This window comes from Ovis canadensis, chromosome 4 (assembly GCF_042477335.2).
Source record: "Ovis canadensis isolate MfBH-ARS-UI-01 breed Bighorn chromosome 4, ARS-UI_OviCan_v2, whole genome shotgun sequence".
Taxonomy (NCBI): domain Eukaryota; kingdom Metazoa; phylum Chordata; class Mammalia; order Artiodactyla; family Bovidae; genus Ovis; species Ovis canadensis.
Genome location: NC_091248.1, coordinates 46,925,162 through 46,945,381, shown reverse-complemented (window position 1 = coordinate 46,945,381; position 20,220 = coordinate 46,925,162). Strand labels below are relative to the sequence as shown.

The window sequence follows — 20,220 nt, the reverse complement described above, 5'->3', positions numbered from 1 at the left end:
GAGACTTAAAAAATGTTCACAGCATTGTTTATTTGTTTATTCATGTATAAACAAGAGTGAAAAAAACACAGTTGCACATATAAAACAAAACAAGGAATATTTCCAAGTAAAATAACTTTTATACCTCAAAAATAGGCAAAACTGAATACCATTGTTTAGCAATAATACATATGTGGTAAAACTACTTTTTAAAATCAAATAAATGATAAAAATTCAGGTAAGAGGTTACCACTGAGGATGTGACAGTGGAGGTGGACATACATGGTTTCATGATTTTAAAAACTGCAGTGTTCTAATTCATATACAGAGGCGGTGATGGCACAGGTGTGTCTCAGTGCACTTGGTAATTTATATCCTTACTACTTTTTATGTGTAAAACATCAAAACAAAGAATGAAAAAGTACTGGTCTAGGAATCCATGGTGTTTCTAAAAAGCATAGCTGAACACAAAAGTTGAAGAAAAATACTAACGGAAAGGGAAAGATACAGGACTGTGAACAGGAGTCCAAGCAAAGGATTAAATCAAAGAGAGAAAGAATGTGGAATGTTAATACAACGGTTCTCAATAATTCTTTCTTCCAGGTTTTAAATGGAAACATCAGTTTCACAGCAGAAGTACTACTGAAGTATGCACATTCTATAAGCTGTTAATTTTGTATTTCTTCATGATTTTCTCCCTCTTCATAATTCAATGATTAGCACAATCTTGAATCTGATTTATAATAGTCCCTATAAGACATTCACTCAAGTGGGGGAGAATTTTAATAACTGAATAAAGTAGGAGTCAATATAATTCACAGGTGGTCTTAAATGTTATGATATTTTGATTCGTAGTACTTTACATATCTTACTAATTATGACTTCTTTACAATAATTTTAAAGGTAGCTTGCATTACCTAAATATGAGTACTCACCAACTGATATTTAAAAAGAAAACACAAAGAGAAAAGAAAACCAGGCTTGAAACAGAAACCGTCCATTAAATACTCATCAAGATCTGAGAGAGCCACACTGAACGAGGTGTGTGTGATCACCTAAGACAGTAGCTTACCTTTAGCCTTAAAGAGTCTAGAATTTCCTTCATTTAAAAGTAGTACATACAAAGCTACTTAAAATGTAGCAGATAAGTCCTACCTGAGAATGGTACATCTCTAAGAATGGTAGGAGCCCAGCCCCTCCAGAGGGAAATCCAACCATCTTCAGATACTTTCTTGCTGACAAATCGATGCAGTTCCTCATAAGAAAACTTCTTAGATTGCATCTTGGTTCTGATCAATTCCAGTGGACTTATTACAGTCACTGCGCCAACTGGTACAAAAGAAGCGAATACAACTAAAGCAAGCCATGCAGTACGAAAACATGCGTGCAGTAATGAGTATTTCATGCATCTTTATATTTTAAAATTTTATTCTGAAATGTCTGCAAACTGTGTCTAGTATCTCATGATGGCAACATACTGGCTCAGATTTTTTTCCTTGATAAAGGTATTTCACATACCTTACTCTTTCAAGAGCAGGTCCACAGCCATTATACATCAACCAGGACTATTATAAACCTCACTTCCACTACACAGAGAAAAATGCCCTTCTGATTAAACTCTGAATCTCAGAGTGTATAAAGAAAATGATGAAAGATTCTGGCATTAATTAGACTCTGTTATTATCCTAAAATCTAGAATCTAAGGTCTACAATCTCACATCTGAGACTCTGTCCAAGAATTAACAGGATAGGCTGATCCCGTCTGGTTCTGACGGCAGTCACCACACAATGTGACCGCTAGAGCATAGGTGTCAGCATAGGAGGACAAACTATGATGCAAAATAAACCGTCACCAATACTCTGCTTGAAATTCTCCACGAATGTAAACATTTTAAAGCAAGCTTTAAGTAGAAATCAGAATGAAAATATTCTGAATTTATTACTTACGTCTGGCCATGATTCCAGCAACGATTGGTATGCGGCTTTCATTTTCTCCTAATTTAGATCTCAGAAGAGCAGTTAATTGATCATAGCAGGTAAAATAAATAACTGTGGCAGGAACTGCCATCACTCTGTTAGAAAAAACGAAAAGATTGGTCCAACACTATCAAAAGGCAGAAACATATTCTTACGATATTATGAAGCACAAGATACAGTCATAGTGCATAGGTGCTCAGTCATGTCAGACTCTCTGAGACCCCATGGACTGCAGCCCGCCACGCTCCTCTGTCCATGGGATTTCCCAGGCAAGTATACCAGAGTGGGTTGACATTTCCTTCTCCAGGGGCTCTTCCTGACCCAGGTATCAAACCCACATCTCTTGTGTCTCCTGCACTGGCAGGTGGGTTCTTTACCAACTGCACCACCTGGGAAGTACAAAATGAAGATCCTTCTATTTTACAGAAGCTGAAAACCACAATAAATCAGCTATGAGATCAATTTTTCTTTAGGAATTAGCAGTGTTTAACTTAGACAACAAAAAGATGTAAAGTAGGTTTCTGCTCTCCAGAGATTTGTAATGTAGTAGAGAAGGGAAGTTTAGAGCACCCAGTCAGGTCAAAAATATGAAAAGACAAATAAGTCGTCTTGACTTATTGTGTGTCTGGTCTTCATTCCCAACTACATATATTACGGTAACATGAAAATCACTAAAGTAAAAAATCTTGTAAAAATTACTTGTAAAAAAGTACAAGCACAATTATAAAACACTGTTGAACTGTGGACCATGTCATACCTGCTTATAACTGAAAATAATGTCACCAGAATTATACATACTCAAAGCAAATTCCAATGACATTCTTTCAAGTGGAAGTATCAACAGGGACTTATTAATTAAACACAAAGTTGAAGGTACTATCATGTCATAAAGATTTAATGCAACAAGAAACTGGTCTCTGTTTCTGGTCTAACCAAAGGACTATCACAGACCACACATGGGAACGCCTAACACTCGACAGTGAAGTGTGGTGACGAGAACTTAGGAACAGGACTGACTGCTGCTCCTGGATCTATCACCAACCTTACAACCTTAGGCACTGTTCAGAGTATGTGCCTCAAAACTGACTAATGTGCTCCATAACAAGATAAATCAGAAAAGTGAGGCAGAGAAAGGCAAGGTATTAATTGGAATTTTTACATTCAGCCTTACTAGCTTGTCATGTGAATTCACCTAATAGCTAGTTAGTACAGAATTTCAGTATCTGGAGAAGAGGTATAAATAGCACGATACCTCTCATTATTTTAGTAAAAACTCAAATGAACACTAATTTCTTAACATGGAAAAATAAAGTATGCTTGTGCCCCAAATCCAGTATCTTCAGGAGGGTCTATTTGTCTACTTGACCTAGGGTCATCTTCAAGGAATTTAGCCCTCAAAATACTCCCTGTAACAAGGCTTTTCTGTATGTCTAGAGCACTAAACTAGCTTGCCTGCATTGATTTGTGCAACTGATGTGAGTTTTGGTAAACATCTGCTTCTTTTTGGGGGGCTGGAGTTTCAGTAACCACAGCCAGTCATGAACACAGCATGCTATATCATCAGCCCCCAGTGCAAACCCTAGACTCAGATTCAAGTGCCGGTAAGGCTGAACCCCTGCACTGGCCGCGGCGGCCTGGGGCTAGGAGAGGCAGCATGCGCCCTGCGTGTCACAAGCGGGGTCTTGGGAGGACTCCACCTGGCCAGCTCCTGTTGGGCCTCTCCCCTCACTGATTCCAGTTCACGCCTCTCCCCTCACTGATTCCGCTTCATGCCTTTTGCGGTAATAAACCACAGACATTAGTATACATCCTATGAGTGCTTCTAGCAAATCATTAAATGTGGGGTAGTGTCAGAGTCACAAAACAATGCTCTAGAAAATGACAAGTTCTGATATTAAAAATGCATGATGTTGTCCCATCATACTGATAAGGCAAAACAAAACCACCACCATCACTAAGTAAGAAAAATACTAAATTTCAACTTACAACGTAGGAGGAAGGCCACTCCATAGGGATTTAATGCCCTCATTTCGAATGATTTTCAAAAAAGCATCCTAAAATTGTAATAGAAAAAAAGTGGTCAAAATAAACAAAAAAGCTTATAATGATAATTGGTATTTGATTCTTTTAAGCATTTATTTCTAAAATAAAAGCTTCCCAGATTTATATACGCCCATTCTTTAAAAAGGAAAAAAGAATTTTTCTCAACTTCTAGACACAAATAATGCATTTCTAAATGACAGTTCTTGCTTACAAAATAAACCTATATTACTCAGCTTGGGATTGTTCTACTTAGGGCTGAGAAGCAATGTTTTTTGAAGATTATTATAAAAAGGAAGTGGAGGGATGGCAGAAAGTTAGAATAACTCTCCTCTCAAATTATGAAATCTGAGAGAACATTATTTACACCCAGTATTTGAAACCTCTCAGGAAGAACAAAAAGCAAGTAGAAGCTAGAGGGAAGCTTACTGTTAAAAGTCAAATTGCCATGAATGAGGTTTGCACATTTACAGCTTTTTGCCGATGGGAGCTGCAAGGAACAGTACATTTACTTGCTTGAGATGGCAAACACCAGAGTTCAGGCTCGTGGATTAATCAGAAAGTTAGAAGGGAAATCCTAGGAAAAGAGGCTACAGAGGACATGTTGTTGTTGCCGTTTTAGTCGCTCAGTCATGTCTGACTCTGCGACCCCATGGATTGTAGCCCTCCAGGCTCCTCTGTCCATGAAATTCTCCAGGCAAGAACACTGGAGTGAGTTGCCATTTTCTTCTCCAGAGGACCTAAGCCCTTGAATTTAGAGACAAAGTCAGCCCCAAGATGTGGCTCACCACTCAATTGTGCAGCCCCAGGAGAAGACAACAAAAACAAACCAGACACCCCGTGGATGGCAGACGGGGTGGGAATTTCAGCTGCAGCCCCCCACAGTGGTGCCTGATTGTGAAGTCTGAATCTGGCCAAAGTTAACTGCCTTTTAGAACAGAACGGACTCTTGGGAAGAATATAAAAGAACCCAGAGTCTTTACAAAGCATTCTTCATAATGTTCACTATCCAATCAAAATTCATTAGACATAAGAAGAAACAAACGAAGCAGTCGTCATCAGAAACCAGCACTGAGATGATTAACATGAGGCTATCTGCAGATAAGAACTCCAAAACACCTATTATAAACATGTGCAAGGGTTACAAAGATGATGGGTCCATAGTACGTGGACAAATTTGGAATTCAGCAAGGAAATAATTACTGTTAAAACTGACAAGTGAAAATCCTGAATCTGAAATGAAAAATTAACTAAGTGGGCTTAACAGCAGAAAGGAGACAGCAAGGAGTCACTGAAGACAAATCTAAAATTAAATCAGAAGAAGGAAGAGAAAACGAATGAAGAAAAATGTGAACTTCTCCGTGGTCCAGTGGTTAAGACTTTATGCTGTCAATGCTGAGGGTCCAGTTCAATCCCTGGTCAGGGACTGTGATCCAGCAACCCATGTGGCATGGCCAAATTAAAAAAAAAAAACTTTGGAAAAATGATCAGAGACTCAGAGATCTGAGGGTACAAAAATGATCAGAGGCCCAGAGACCTGAGGGGAAATATCAAGCACTACAGCACTAGTTTATGTGGAGTCATAGACAAAAGGAAAGAAAACAGAATAGGAAATTACCTGATGCAATGATAAGCAAAAACCTCCCTGAATTAGTGAAACATATCAGTTGACAGGGTCCCAAAATATCAAAAAAAAAAAAAAAGAAAAAAGTGAATAAAAAAACAAAACAAAAAACAGTAGAGGAAAATGACAAAATACATATAGGGAATCCAGTTCAGTCGCTCAGTCGTGTCCGACTCTGTGACCCCATGAATCGCAGCACGCCAGGCCTCCTGTCCATCACCAACTCCCAGAATTCACCCAAACTCATGTCCATTGCGTCAGTGATGCCATCCAGCCATCTCATCCTCTGTCGTCCCCTTCTCCTCCTGCCCCCAATTCTTCCCAGCATCAGGGTCTTTTCCAATGAGTCAGCTCTTCACATGAGGTGGCCAAAGTATTGGAGTTTCAGCTTCAGCATCAGTCCTTCCAAAGAAATCCCAGGACTGATCTTCCTTGAAGTCCTTCTTGAAGGAACCCTCAAGAGTCTTCTCCAACACCACAGTTCAAAAGCGTTAATTCTTACGCGCTCAGCTTCCTCCACAGTCCAACTCTCACATCCATACATGACTACTGGAAAAACCATAGCCTTGACTAGACAGACCTTTGTTAGCAAAGTAATACCTCTGCTTTTCACTATGCTATCTAGGATGGTCATAACTTTCCTTCCAAGGAGTAAGCATCTTTTAATTTCATGGCTGCAATCACCATCTGCAGTGATTTTGGAGCCCCCAAAAATAATGTCTGACATTGTTTCCACTGTTTCCCCATCTATCTGCCATGAAGTGATGGAAACAGATGCTATGATCTTAGTTTTCTGAATGTTGAGCTTTAAGCCAACTTTTTTACTCTCCTCTTTTACTTTCATCAAAAGGCTTTTTAGTTCCTCTTCACTTTCTGCCATAAGGGTAGTGTCATCTGCATCTCTGAGGTTATTGATATTTCTCCTGGCAATCTTGATTCCAGCTTGTGCTTCTTTCAGCCCAGCATTTCTCACGATGTACTCTGCACAGAAGTTAAATAAGCAGGGTGACAATATACAGCCTTGACGGACTCCTTTTCCTATTTGGAACCAGTCTGTTGTTCCATGTCCAGTTCTAACTGTTGCTTCCTGACCTGCATATAGGTTTCTCAAGAGGCAGGTCAGGTGGTCTGGTATTCCCATCTCTTTCAGCATTTTCCACAGTTTATTGTAATCCACACAGTCAAAGGCTTTGGCATACTCAGTAAAGCAGAAATAGACGTTTTTTTCTGGAACTCTCTTGCTTTTTTGATGATTCAGCAGATGTGGGCAATTTGATCTCTGGTTCCTCTGCCTTTTCTAAAACCAGCTTGAACATCAGGAAGTTCACGGTTCATGTACTGCTGAAGCCTGGCTTGCAGAATTTTGAGCATTACTTTACTAGCATGTGAGATGAGTACAACTGTGTGGTAGTTTGAGCATTCTTTACCATTGCCTTTCTTTGGGATTGGAATGAAAACTGATCTTTTCCAGTCCTGTGGCCACTGCTGAGTTTTCCAAATTTGCTGGCATATTGAGTGTAGCACTTTCACAACATCATCTTTCAAGATTTGAAATAGCTCAACTGGAATTCCATCACCTCCACTAGCTTTGTTCATAGCGATGCTTCCTGAGGCCCACTTGACTTCACATTCCAGGATGTCTGCCTCTAGGTGAGTGGCAAAGATTTTAAAATTATCAGACTGGGGCTTTTCAGTAACAATGATGAGTACGTCAAGGGCTCTTAGTAATATCAGAGGACTAGTAGTGGAGACCCGACAGTAATAAGGCCGCCTCACCAGAGGCAACGGAAATCACCTGGGGAGTCAGAAATTCCACTCCCACTGTCTTAGTCTGTTAAGGCTGCTGTAACAAAACATGACAGTGGGTAGCTTAGGAACATCATTAATTTATTTCTCAGTTCTCAAAGCCAGAAGTCCAAGATCCAGGTTCTACTAAGGTCAAATGAGGGCCCTGTTCTGGATTTCACACTTCTCATTGTGTCGTCACAAGGCAGAGGGGCGAGGAAGCTCTGCAGTCTCTCTTCTAAGGGCGTTAATCTCATTCATGAGGTCTCTGCCCTCATGACCTAATCAACTCCCAAAGGCTCCACGTCCTAAAACGACTGCATCAGGCATTAGGATTTCAACAATGAATTCTGGAGGGAACACAAACACTCAGACCACACCGTCCCACAGTGAAAGCCCCCGACTCCCACTCTGTGTGTCAGTGGAGGCTGACATGGAAGGAACACGGACTTCCAGCTCTACCAGCCTAATAACAAGGTGGCGCCCTCTTCCTCTGAGCCGACAGTGTCAAAAGGGCCAAATGGCATATTTAAATGAGATTCAGAGCCTCATAATACTCAAAATTTCCTGGTTCCAATTTTTTTAAAAAAAATCACTTGTCATTTTAAGAAGCAGGAAGAGGAAATTCCCTGGTGGTCCAGTGGTTAGAAACTGGCACTCTCATTGCCAGGGTGCCAGGTTCGATCCCTGGATAGGGAACTAAGATCCTGCAAACCACTTGGTGCAGACAATAAATAAATAAACAAGAAGGAAGATGTCAAACTGAATGAAAGGAGACACCAGACAGACACCAAAAGTAAGACTGACAGGATTATCTGACAAAGGTTCTAGAGCATTCAACACAGAAATCACTGACTGATCACTTACAAGATGTCTGAAACAAATGAAACATAAGAACAGCTCAGCAAAGGAATATATACACAAAAACCTATATATCAAAATGGAATTTCACAACTGATACCACGGAAATACAAAGGATCATAACAGATTAATGACTATACGTCAGTAAAATGGATGACCAGGGAAAAAATGGAAAAATTCCTAAACCAGAAAGAAATATAAAATATGAATAAATGAATTACCAGAAATGAAATTAAATCAGTAATTTAACAACTTCCAATAGACAAAAGTCCATGACCAGATGGCTTCACAGGTGAATTCTAACAAATACTTGGAGAAGAGTTAATGCCCATCCTTCTGAAACTATTCCAAAAAACTGTACAGGAAGAAAAACTTCCAAACCCCCAAAATGAGAAGCCCGTGCACCACCAACTACAGAGTAGCCACCACTCCCTGCAACTAGGAGGAAAACAAAAGCCTGCGTAGCAACAAAGACCCAGCACAGCCAAAAGTAAAGTGTACAAATGAAAAAATACATAAAATAATTCAGCTAAAAATAAATGCATATGATCATCTCAATAGGTGCAGAAAAAGCTTTTTACACAATTCAACATTCTTTCATGATAAAAACCCTCAACAAAGTGGGTATATGTTCCCTCAACAGAGGGAACATACCTCAACACACTGTAAGCCATAGACAACAAGCCCACAGCTAACATCATAGTCAACAGTGCAAAGTTGAAAGCATCTCTGCTAAGATCAGGAACAAGACAAGGATACATCTACTCTCACATTCAATATGGTTTATTCAACATAGTTTTCAAAGTCCTAGCCACAGAAGAGAAGAAAAAAATACAAGAAATCCAAATTGGAAAGGAGGAAGTAAAACTGTCACCATTTACAGATGACATGATATTAAACGCAGTAAATCCTGAAGATGCCAGCAGAAAACTACTAGAGCTCCTCATGAGTTCAATAAAGTTGCAAGATGCTAAATTAATATATGGAAATCCACTGCATTTCTAAACACTAAAAACTATCAACAAGGAAAACTACGGAAATTATCCCATTCACAATCTTATCAGAAGGAATGAAATACCTAGGAATACATCTAACTAAACAAGGTAGTAAAATATTAATACTGAATTATTATAAGTATAATAATACTGAATTATTATATTATAATCAGAAAATTATAAGACTAGAAATTGAGGGTTACTCAAACAGATGTTTTTTGATTGGAAGAATAATGTTAAAATGACTATACTACACAAGGCAATCTATAGATTCAATACAATTCCTATCAAAATGACAATGGCATTTTTTACTGAACTAGAACAAATATATTCTAAAATTTGTATGGAAACACAAAAGATCCTGCATTGCCAAAACAATCTTGAGAAAGAAAAACAAAACTAGAGGTTATCATTATTGCTGATTCCAAACCACATTATAAAACTGCAGGCATCAGAAAAGACCCCTAAGGTGGCAGAGTTGAAGGACATGCGCTCATCTTCTGCGAGAACTCCAAAATTGCAACTAGCTGCTGAGCAACCACTGAAAGGAGAATATTGGATCCCACCAAAAAATGATACCCCACATCCAAGGGTAAAGGAGAAGCCCCAACAAGACGGTGAAGTGAAGTCGCTTAGTTGTGTCCAACTCTTTGCAACGCCATGGACACTAGGCTCCTCCGTCCATGGGATTTTCTAGGCAAGAGTACTGGAGTGGGTTGCCATTTCCTTTTCCAGGGATCGAACCCAGGTCTCCCACACTGTAGACAGACGCTTTCCGTCTGAGCCACCACTTGATCTTAGCCAGATGGTAGGAGGGGAGAAATCACATTTAGAATCAATCCCTATACCCGCCAGAGACGCTTGGAGGGCTCAAACAAAACCTTGTGTACATCAGGACCCAGAGACCCCACAGGAGACTGAGCCACGCCTGCCTTTGAGTGTTTGAGTGTCTCCTGCGGAGGCATGGGTCAACAGTAGCCTGTTGGGGGGACAGGGGCTCTGGCTGCAGCAGACCTGGGAGGCACAGCATGCGGCCTAAGGCCTCTTGGAGGAGGCTGCCATTAGCTCAACCATACAGCCACCGAGCAGATGACCCACAAACTGGAGAACAGTTATAGCAAAGAAGTTCTCGCACTGTTGCAAAAGTTCTAAGGCCCAAAGCAGATTTCTCAACCTGGGGATCCGGCAAAGGGACTGAGAATCCCCAGGGAACTTGACTTTGAAGGCCAGTGGGATTTGATTACAGAACTTCCACAGGACTGGGGACCAGACTCTTGGAGGGTACAACAAAAACTTGTACACACCAGGACCCAGGAGAAAGGAGCAGTAACCCCATAAGAGAGTGAGCCAAACTTGCCTAGGAGCATCCCAGAGTGTCCAGCAGAGGCATGGATCAACAATGACCTGCTGTGGGGTCATGGCACTGAAAGGGAGGGAACACAGTCCCACCCATCAGCAGAAAATTGGATTAAAGATTTACTGACCCACCCATCACAGCAAGATTCAGATTCACCCACAGCCAGTCCCTCCCATCAGAAACCTTCCACAAGCCTCTTACCTTTATCCATCAGAGGGCAGACAGACTGAAAACCACAATCACAGAAAACTAACCAAACTGATCACATGGTTCAAAGCCTTCTCTAACCTAATGATACTATGAGCCACCCAAGACGGATGGGTCATGGTGGAGAGTTCTGGCAAAACATGGTCCACTGGGGAAGAGAATGGCAAACCACTTCAATATTCTTGCCTTCAGAACCCCATGAACAGCATGAAAAGGCAAAAAGATATGACACTGAAAGATGAACTCCCCAGGTTGGTAGGTGCCCAGCTGTTACTGAAGAAGAGTGGGGAAATAGCTCCAGAAAGAGCGAAGAGGCAGAGGCAGAGCAAAAACAATGCCCAGTTGCAGATGTGACTGGTGATGGAGGTAAAGTCCGATGCTCTAAAGAACAATACTGCATAGGAACCTGAAGGGTTAGGTCCATGAATCAAGGTAAATTGGAAGTGTCAAACAGAAGATGGCAAGAGTGAACACTGACATTTTAGGAATCAGTGGACTAAAATGGACTAGAATAGACAAATTTAATTCAGATGACCATTATATCTACTGCTGTGGGCAAGAATCCCTTAGAAGAAATGGAGTAGCCCTCACACTCAAAAAAACACTCTGAAATGAAGTACTAGGGTGCAATCTCAAAAACGACAGGATGATCTCGTTTTGTTTCCAAGGCAAAGCATTCAATATCACAGTGATCCAAGTCTATACCCCCACAACCAATGCCAAAGAAGCTGAGGTTGAATGGTTCTGTGAACACCCACAAGGCCTTCTAGAACTAACACCAAAAAAAGATGTCCTTTTCATCAAAGGGGACTGGAATGAAAAAGTAGTTAAGACGTACCTGGAGTAACAGCCAAGTTTGGCCTTGGAGTACAAAATGAAGCAGGGCAAAGGCTAACAGAGTTTTGCCAAGAGAACACACTGGTCATAGCAAACACTCACTTCCAACAACATCAGAGACAACTCTACACATGGACATCACCAGATGGTCATTATCGAAATCAGATTGATTATATTCTTTGCAGCCAAAGATGGAGAAGCTCTATACAGTCAGCAAAAACAAGATTGGGAGCTGACTGCGGCTCAGATCATGAACTCCTTATTGCAAAATACAGACTTAAATTGAAGAAAGCCGGGGAAACCACTAGACTATTCAGAAATGACATAAATCAAATTCATTACGATTATACAGTAGAAGTGACGATAAATTCAAGGGATTAGATCTGATAGAGTACCTGAAGAACTATGGATGGAGGTTGTAACACTGTATAGGAGGTGGTAAACAAAATCACCCCCAAGAAAAAGAATGCAAAAGGCAAAATGGTTGTCTGAGGAGGCCTTACAAATAGCTGAGAAAAGAAGAGAAGCTAAAGGTGAAGGAGAAAAGGAAAGATATACCCATGTGAATGCAGAGTTCCAAAGAGCAAAGAGAGATGAAAGAGCCTTCCTAAGTGATCAGTGCAAAGAAATAGAGGAAAACAATAGAATGGGAAAGACTAGAGATCCCTTCCAAGAAAATTAGAAATATCAAGGAAATATTTCATGCAAAGATGGGCACAATAAAGGACAGAAATGGTATGGACCTAAAAGAAGCAGAAGAGATTAAGAAGAGGTGGAAAGAATACACAGAAGAACTATACAAAAAAGATGTTAATAACCCAGATAACCACGACAGTGTGATCACTCACCTAGAGCCAGACATCCTGGAATGTGAAATCAAGTGGGCCTTAGGAAGCATCGCTATGAACAAAGCTAGTGGAGGTGATGGAATTCCAGTTGAGCTATTTCAAATCCTAAAAGATGATGCTACGAAAGTGCTGCACTCAACATGCCAGCAAATTTGGAAAACAAAGCAGTGGCCACAGGAAAAGTCAGTTTTCATTCCAATCCGAAAGAAAGGCAATGCCAAAGAATGTTCAAACTACCACACAATTGCACTCATCTCACATGCTAGTAAAGTAGTGCTCAAAATTCTCCAAGCCAGGCTTCAGCAATATGTGAACCATGAACTTCTAGATGTTCAAGCTGGTTTTAGAAAAGGAAGAGGAAGCAGAGATCAAATTGCCAACAACTACTGGCAAGTGTTGAAAAAAGCAAGAGAAATTCCAGAAAAACATTTACTTCTGCTTCATTGACTACGCTAAATCCTTTGACTGTGTTCACTTCAGTTCAGTCGCTCAATCACGTCTGACTCTTTGCAACCCCACGGACTGCAGCACGCCAGGCCTCCCTGTCCATCACCAACTCCCAGAGTTTACTCAAACCCATGTCCATTGAGTCAGTGATGCCATCCAATCATCTCATCCACTGACTGTGTAGATCACAACAAACTCTGGAAAATTCTTAAAGAGATGGGAATACCAGACCACCTCAACTGCCTCCTGAGAAATCTGTATGCAGGTCAAGAAGCAACAGTTAGAATTGGACATGGAACAATGGACTTGTTCAAAATTGGGAAAGGAGTACATTAAGGCTGCATATCATCACCCTGCTTATTTAACTTATATTCAGAGTACATCATGAGCAATGCCAGGCTGGATGAAGCACAAGCTGGAATCAAGATTGCCAGGAGAAATATCAATAACCTCAGAAATGCGGATGACACTATCCTTGTGGCAGAAAGCAAAGAGGAACTAAAGAGCCACTAAAGTGAAAGAGGAGAGTGAAACAGTTGGCTTAAAACTCAACTTTCAAAAGACTAAGATCATGGCATCTGGTCCCATCACTTCACAGCAAATAGATGGGGCAACAGTGGAAACAGGGAGACTTTAGTTTCCTGGGTTCCAAAACCGCTGCAGATGGTGACTGCAGCCATGAAATGAAAAGATGCTTGCTCCTTGGAAGAAAAGTCATGACCAATCTAGATAGCATATTAAAAAGCAGAGACATTACTTTGCCAACCAATCTCCGTATAGTCAAAGCTATGGTTTTTCAGTAGTTGTCTATGGATGTGAGAACTGGATCATAAAGAAAGCTGAGTGCTGAAGAATTGATGCTTTTGAACTGTGGTGTTGGAGAAGACTCTTGAGAGTCTCTTGGACTGCAAGGAGGTCAATACAGTCCATCCTAAAGGAAATCAATCCTGAATATTCACTGGAAGGACTGAAGCTGAAGCTCCAACACTTTGACCACCTGATGCAAAGAACTGACTCACTGGAACAGACCCTGACTCTGGGAAAGAGTGAAGGCAGAAGGAGAAGGGGACAAGAGAGGATGAGATGGTTGGATGGCATCACCGACTCAATGGATATGAATTTGAGCAAGCTCCGGGAGATGGTGAAGGACAAGGAAGCCTGGTGTGCTGCAGTCCAGGGGGTTGAAAAGAGTCAGATACAACTGAGCGACTGAACATCAACAACAAATGTGTACAGTGGATAGCTAGCAGGAACCTGCTATAAACCACAGGAAGCTGAGCTCTGTGATGACCTAAATGGGTGGGAAAGAGGTGAGGAGGAGGGAAGTTCAGGAGGGTTAGGATATATGTACACATATAGCTGATTCACTTTATTGTACAGAAGAAACTACACAACATTGTAAAGCAATTATAATCCAATACTTTGGCCATGTGATGCAAAGAACTGGCTCATTGGAAAAGACTGATGGTGGGAAAGATTGAAAGCCAGAGGAGAAGGGGATTACAGAGGATGAGATGGCTGAATGGCATCACCAACTTGATGGACTTAAGTTTGAGCAAGCTCCAGGAGTAGGTGATAGACAGGGAAGCCTGGCATGCTGCAGTCCGTGGGGTGGCAAAGAGCTGGACACGACTGAGAGACTGAACTGACTAACTGAATCACAACAATATGGTACTGGCCGGAAACAGACACAGATCAACAGAACAGAATAGAGAGCTCAGAAATGAACCCACAACTATATAAGCAATTAATCTATGATAAAAGGGGCAAGAATACACTGTGTGGGCAAGACTGCCCCTTCAATAAACAGTGTTGGGAAAACTGGACAGCTACATGTAGAAGGATCAAATTGGACTACTCTCTCACACCATGTACAAAAATAAATTCAAAATACATTAAAGGCTTATATCTAAGACATGAAACCAAAAAACTTACAGAAAAAAGCATAGACAGTAAACTAGAACACCACAACAAGGTGAGACACCTGAGCACCACAACTACAAAGTAGCCCCCGTACAAGCTCGCTGCAACCAGAGAAAGCCCTCGTGCAGCAACAAAGACCCAGCACCCACAAAAACAAACGTTAAACTTCCAAAACACTTTATATGGAAAGACAAAGGAACTTTAGAAATAGCTAAAACAACTTCCAAAAAGAAAAATAAGAATAAAGCAGAAGGAATCTACTGATTTCAGGATTTACTCTACAGCTACACTAATTAAGACCGTGTGGTACTGATATAGGTAATAGATAAATGTTACAGGATAAACAACCTATAAATAGATTCACACAATATGCCCAAATGATTTCTGACAAAGTGCAAAAGCATCTTAATGGAGGAACGATACCTTTTGAACAAACACAATTGGACAACCATAGGGTAAAATAAACAAAAAAGAAGAAACTTCAACCTCAAATCTATAGATTATATAAGAATGACTCAAAATGGATCAAGGACTTTAAAAATAGGAGAAAATCTTCAGATCTAAGAGTAAATAAAGAGTTCTTAGATTTGACACCAAAACCATGATCTATAAAGTAAAAACTAACTGGACTTCATCAAAATTAAAAACTTTTACTCCATGAAAGACTTTGCTTAAGAGGATAAAGGGGGAAGGTAGAGAGTGGGAATAAATATTGAGTAATTTAGTAACTACATATTCAACAAAGGACTAGTATCTAGATAATACAAGGAGAACTCAAAACTTAACAGTAAAAATATAAAGAGTTCAATTAGAAAATGGGCAAATGACATGAAGAGTCATTTCACTGAAAAGGATAAACTGATGGCTAATAAACAGATGAACAGGTTTTCAACATCAGTAGCCACTACAGAAAATGTAAATTAAAACCACAATAAGGTATCAGAACTGCTAAAATGAAAATAGTAACAACACCAAATGCTAGTGAGGATGTGGAGAAGTTAGAACAGTCATACACTGCCACTAGGAATGTACAATGATACTATCAGTCTAGTAAACAGGTTGGCAGTTTCTTAAACCATGAACAGGCAACTACCATATGACCCAGAAACTCATGGATATTTACTCCAGAGAAATGAAAACTTACCATGATATTATAATTAAGAAAATATATACATTTTGGTCTTAATCCATGGATCCTGGCACACAGCTCCAAAATTCCTATAATTTCCTAACTGACATAGAGCAAAGGTATAAAAATGGTATGAATTTAACAGAAGCAGAAGATATGAAGAAGAGGTGGCAAGAAAACACAGAAGAATTATACAAAAAACATCTTAATGACCTGGATAACCACAATGGTGTGGTCACTCACCTAGAGCCAGACACTGGAGTGTGAAGCCAAGTGGGCCTTAGGAGGCATTACTATAAACAAAGCTAGTGGAGGTGAAGGATTTCCAGCCGAGCTACTTCAAATCCTTAAAGATGATTCTGTTCAAGTACTGCATTCAATATGCCAGCAAATTGAGAAAACTAAGCAGTAACCATAGGACTGCAAAAGGTCAGTTTTCATTCCAATCCCATTAAAGAACAATGCCAAAGAATGTTCCAACTACCACACAACTGAGCTCATTTTACCTGCTAGCAAGGTAATGCTCAAAATTCTTCAAGCTAGGCTTCAACAGTATGTGAACCAAGAACTTCCAGATGTACAAGCTGGATTAAAATAGGCAGAGGAAGCAGAGATCAAATTGCCAACATCCTTTGGATCATAGAAAAAGCAAGGGAATTTCTGAAAAAAATTATCTACTTCTGCTTTCTTGACTATGCCAAAGCCTTTTACTGTGTGGATCACAAAAAACTGTGGAAAATTCTTCAAGAGATGGGAACACCACACCACCTGACTTGCTTCCTGAGAAATCTGGAGGTCAAGAAGCAACAGTTAGAACCGGACATGGAACAACAGACTGGTTCCAAATTGGGAAAGGAGTACGTCCACACTGCGTATTGTCACCTTGCTTATTTAACTTATATGCAGATTACATCATGAGAAGTGTTAGCCTGGATGAAGCACAAGCTGGAATCAAAACTGCAGGAGAAATATCAATAACCTCAGATATGTAGATGACACCACCCTTATGACAGAAAGCAAAGAACTAAAGAGCCTCTTGATGAAAGTGAAAGAGAAGAGTGAAAAAGTTGGCTTAAAACTCAACATTCAGAAAACTAACATCACAGCATCTGGTCCCATCACTTCATGGCAAATAGATGGGGAAACTGGAAAAAGTGACAGCCTTTATTTTTTGGGCTCCAAAATCACTGCAGATGGTGACTGCAGCCATGAAATTAAAAGACACTTGCTCCTTGGAAGAAAAGCTATGACAAACCCAGACAGCATATTAAAAAGCAGAAACATCACTTTGCTGACAAAGGTCAGTATAGTCAAAGCTACAGTTTTTCCACGGTCATCTACAGATGTCGGAGTTGGACCATAGAGAAGCCTAAGTGCCAAAGAATTGATGCTTTCAAGCTATGGTGCTGGAGAAGACTCTTGAGAGTCCTTTGGACAGCAAGGAGATCAAACCAGTCAATCCTAAAGGAAGTCACCTCAATATTCATTGAAAGGACTGACGCTGAAGCTCTAATAGTTCAGCCACCTGATGCAAGGAGCCAACTCACTGGAAAAGACCATGATGCTGGAAAAGATTGAGGGCAAGAGAAGGTGGCAATAGAGGATTAGATAGTTGGATGGCATCATCGACTCAAAGGACATGAGTTTGAGCAAACTCAGGGAGACGGGGAAGGACAGGGGCACCTAGTGTCCTACAGTACATGGGGTTGCAAAGTCAGACATGACTGAGTGAACAGCAAGGAATGCTGCCTGCATTAAAATCTCTGAAGAAAGGCATTTGGAGGCTTCCAGGCTGGTGAGCATAGGGAGGTGCTGGGAGAATGACAGGCCTGGGGAGGACGCAGAAGCTCCATGCCTCCCCTAAGTCCTGCCCTGTGCACCTCTTCTATCTAGCTCTTCCTGAGTTGTGTCCCTTCATAATAAACTAGTAATCTCTTAAGTAAATTTCCTTCCTGAGTTCTGCAAGCTGTTCTAGCAAATTACTGAACCCAAGGAAAGGATCGTGGGGACTTCTGTCTTTTGACTTGCAACCGGTCAGTCAGAAGCATGGGTGACAACCTGGCCTTGAGAGTGGTGTCTGAAATGGGACAGTTCCATGGGAGCTGACAACTAACTCCAGGTAGATGGTGTCAGAATTGAGTTAAACTGCAGAACACCACCGGTCTGAACTAGAGGACTGCTTGGTAGGGGGAAAAATACCACTAATCTGTTCAGAAGAATTCTGAGTGTTCAGAGAGAAAAACAGCGAGTAGTTTTTTCTTGTACGTTGACACCAAAACCTGTGAATGACCGTATGTAGCAGTCTTATTCAGAGTCAAAAACTGGATATCACTTGAAACAAACTATGGTATACCCATACCATGTAATACTAGTGAGTAGTAATAAAAAGGAGCAAACTTGATACATTAAACAACTTGAATGAATCTTTAGACAATTAAAAGAAGTCAGAAGTACCAATCCCAAAATGTCCTATTACAATTCCATTTATAGAACATTCTTAAGATGACAAAAATTATGTAAACTGGAGAACAGGCTAGTGGTTGGTAGGAGTTAAGAAGTGGGTGTGACTATAGAAGGGAAAAAGGAAGGATCCCTGGGTGATAGAATTGTTCTGTATCTTCACTATATCGATGTCAACATCCTGATGGTCATATTGTACTCATCCTGTTACATGTTAGCAACTGAGAGAGGGTACACAGGGTCTGTCTCTGAATATTTTTCTTAAAATTATGTATGATCTACAAGCATTTCAAAATTTTAAAAGTCTACTCCTTTTTCCCCCATATATAAAAAAGCATAAACAGATAAACATAAAGTTAACAAAGAATTAAAAGTTAAAAAAGTCCTTCCCCTCTCCTGCTTCAATGTCTACCTTTTAACTGTGCTAACTACATGATGGACTTTTTACTCTCTTGCAACTGCTGAATCTTTCATATAGAAGAATAAACATAAGAATAAAAAACATGCTGTGATTATAAATAATGTAATCTCTTTACCAATGTTCCCTGGAAACGTCCTGGCTTTTTATACCATGCTTTGTTGCCTTCCTCTTCACAGACACACAGATGATCCATAAGTCCGTTACTATATAGAAAACATTTTCCTAACAAAGAAGATTACAATGGTCAACAATTATTTCAGACAAGTGTATTATTTTTACAGATGATCAAATTAAAAATACCAGGAGCAGGATGAACAAGACACAATTTTGTCTTCACCTTTTAGGATGAAAAAAACAATCTGATTTGTTTAATGACAGCACTGGGCTCTACACTCACAGTGGTGAAAAGCAATTGAATAAGTGACTGGATTCTGTGTGCAGGTCTATAGTCAAAACTGTACACAGAAAAAAATTCTCTTCAGTTATCTGAGGGAATGGAGAGGAAAGATAAGAGGAAAACCTCTTTTGAAAAGACAGTATGGGTGTGCGTCTTCTCTATCTGATCAGAACTCTGTGGTATGTAAGGGAAATTCTGACCGAAATGCATTATGAAACAATGCATATCTGAATCTTAAAAGAGCTCATTACAAGGAAAAAATTATATTAACTATATGAGGTGATGGATGCTGGCTAAACTTATTGTGGTAATCATTTTTCAATATATACATACATGAAATAATTATACTGTACTCCTAAAACTAACACTATGTTCTGTATCAATTACATCTCAACTGAAAAAAGTAGATTATGAAAAAATGTTTTTCATAATCTCAACCCATGCAAATAAAGCTATGCTTTGTCCCTTTCTCTGTATTTTTACTGCTTAATCTAGACACTGGCCAGCTCCCTCCTAATTGACTACAACTTTTTCTAATAATGATTCCTTCCCATTGTTGGATTCATTCTTGCTCCCATAATTGTCTTCCCCACTTAACCATATATAATTCTGTCAGTTTCATAATACACTGGTCTACCTTCAATATACAGGAAACTACTCTGCTTTTCATCCTTTCCTACAATCCACCTATTCTTCCATCTACCTGAATACCTGTTGTTCATTCTGTCTCCCTGATACACATTCAACAGGGTGGAATTTATGTATGAGCTTTTTTACAGTCTGTTTTCTGCTATTTACACACATTTGAAATGACATTATCTTTATAAAAACCGCAAAATATGGATCAAGGAATTGTTATTTTGCCTATCTAATAAAAACATGTAACTAGTCTTCTCAAAGTCCACATAAGCTCTAATGTCCAGCAATTAACCA

At 40.0% G+C, this 20,220-nt stretch overlaps 1 protein-coding gene across 5 annotated transcripts in view; it reads right to left on the bottom strand.

Annotated features, from left to right (window-relative positions):
- The window catches only part of SLC25A40 (solute carrier family 25 member 40), a 112,837-nt gene that overhangs the window by 47,921 nt on the left and 44,696 nt on the right, over positions 1–20,220 (bottom strand). For all 5 annotated transcript variants that reach the window (XR_011256638.1, XR_011256637.1, XM_069587709.1 and 2 more), the window contains exons 5-8: positions 19,006–19,112; positions 3,943–4,010; positions 1,927–2,051; positions 1,135–1,308 (exon numbers count right to left, since the gene is read on the bottom strand). Coding sequence is in view for 3 of the 5 variants with exons in the window: in XM_069587709.1 (XP_069443810.1) it covers positions 1,135–1,308; positions 1,927–2,051; positions 3,943–4,010; positions 19,006–19,112 (474 nt within the window). In the remaining 2 variants the exon portion in view is untranslated. The remainder of the gene's footprint in view (positions 1–1,134; positions 1,309–1,926; positions 2,052–3,942; positions 4,011–19,005; positions 19,113–20,220) is intronic.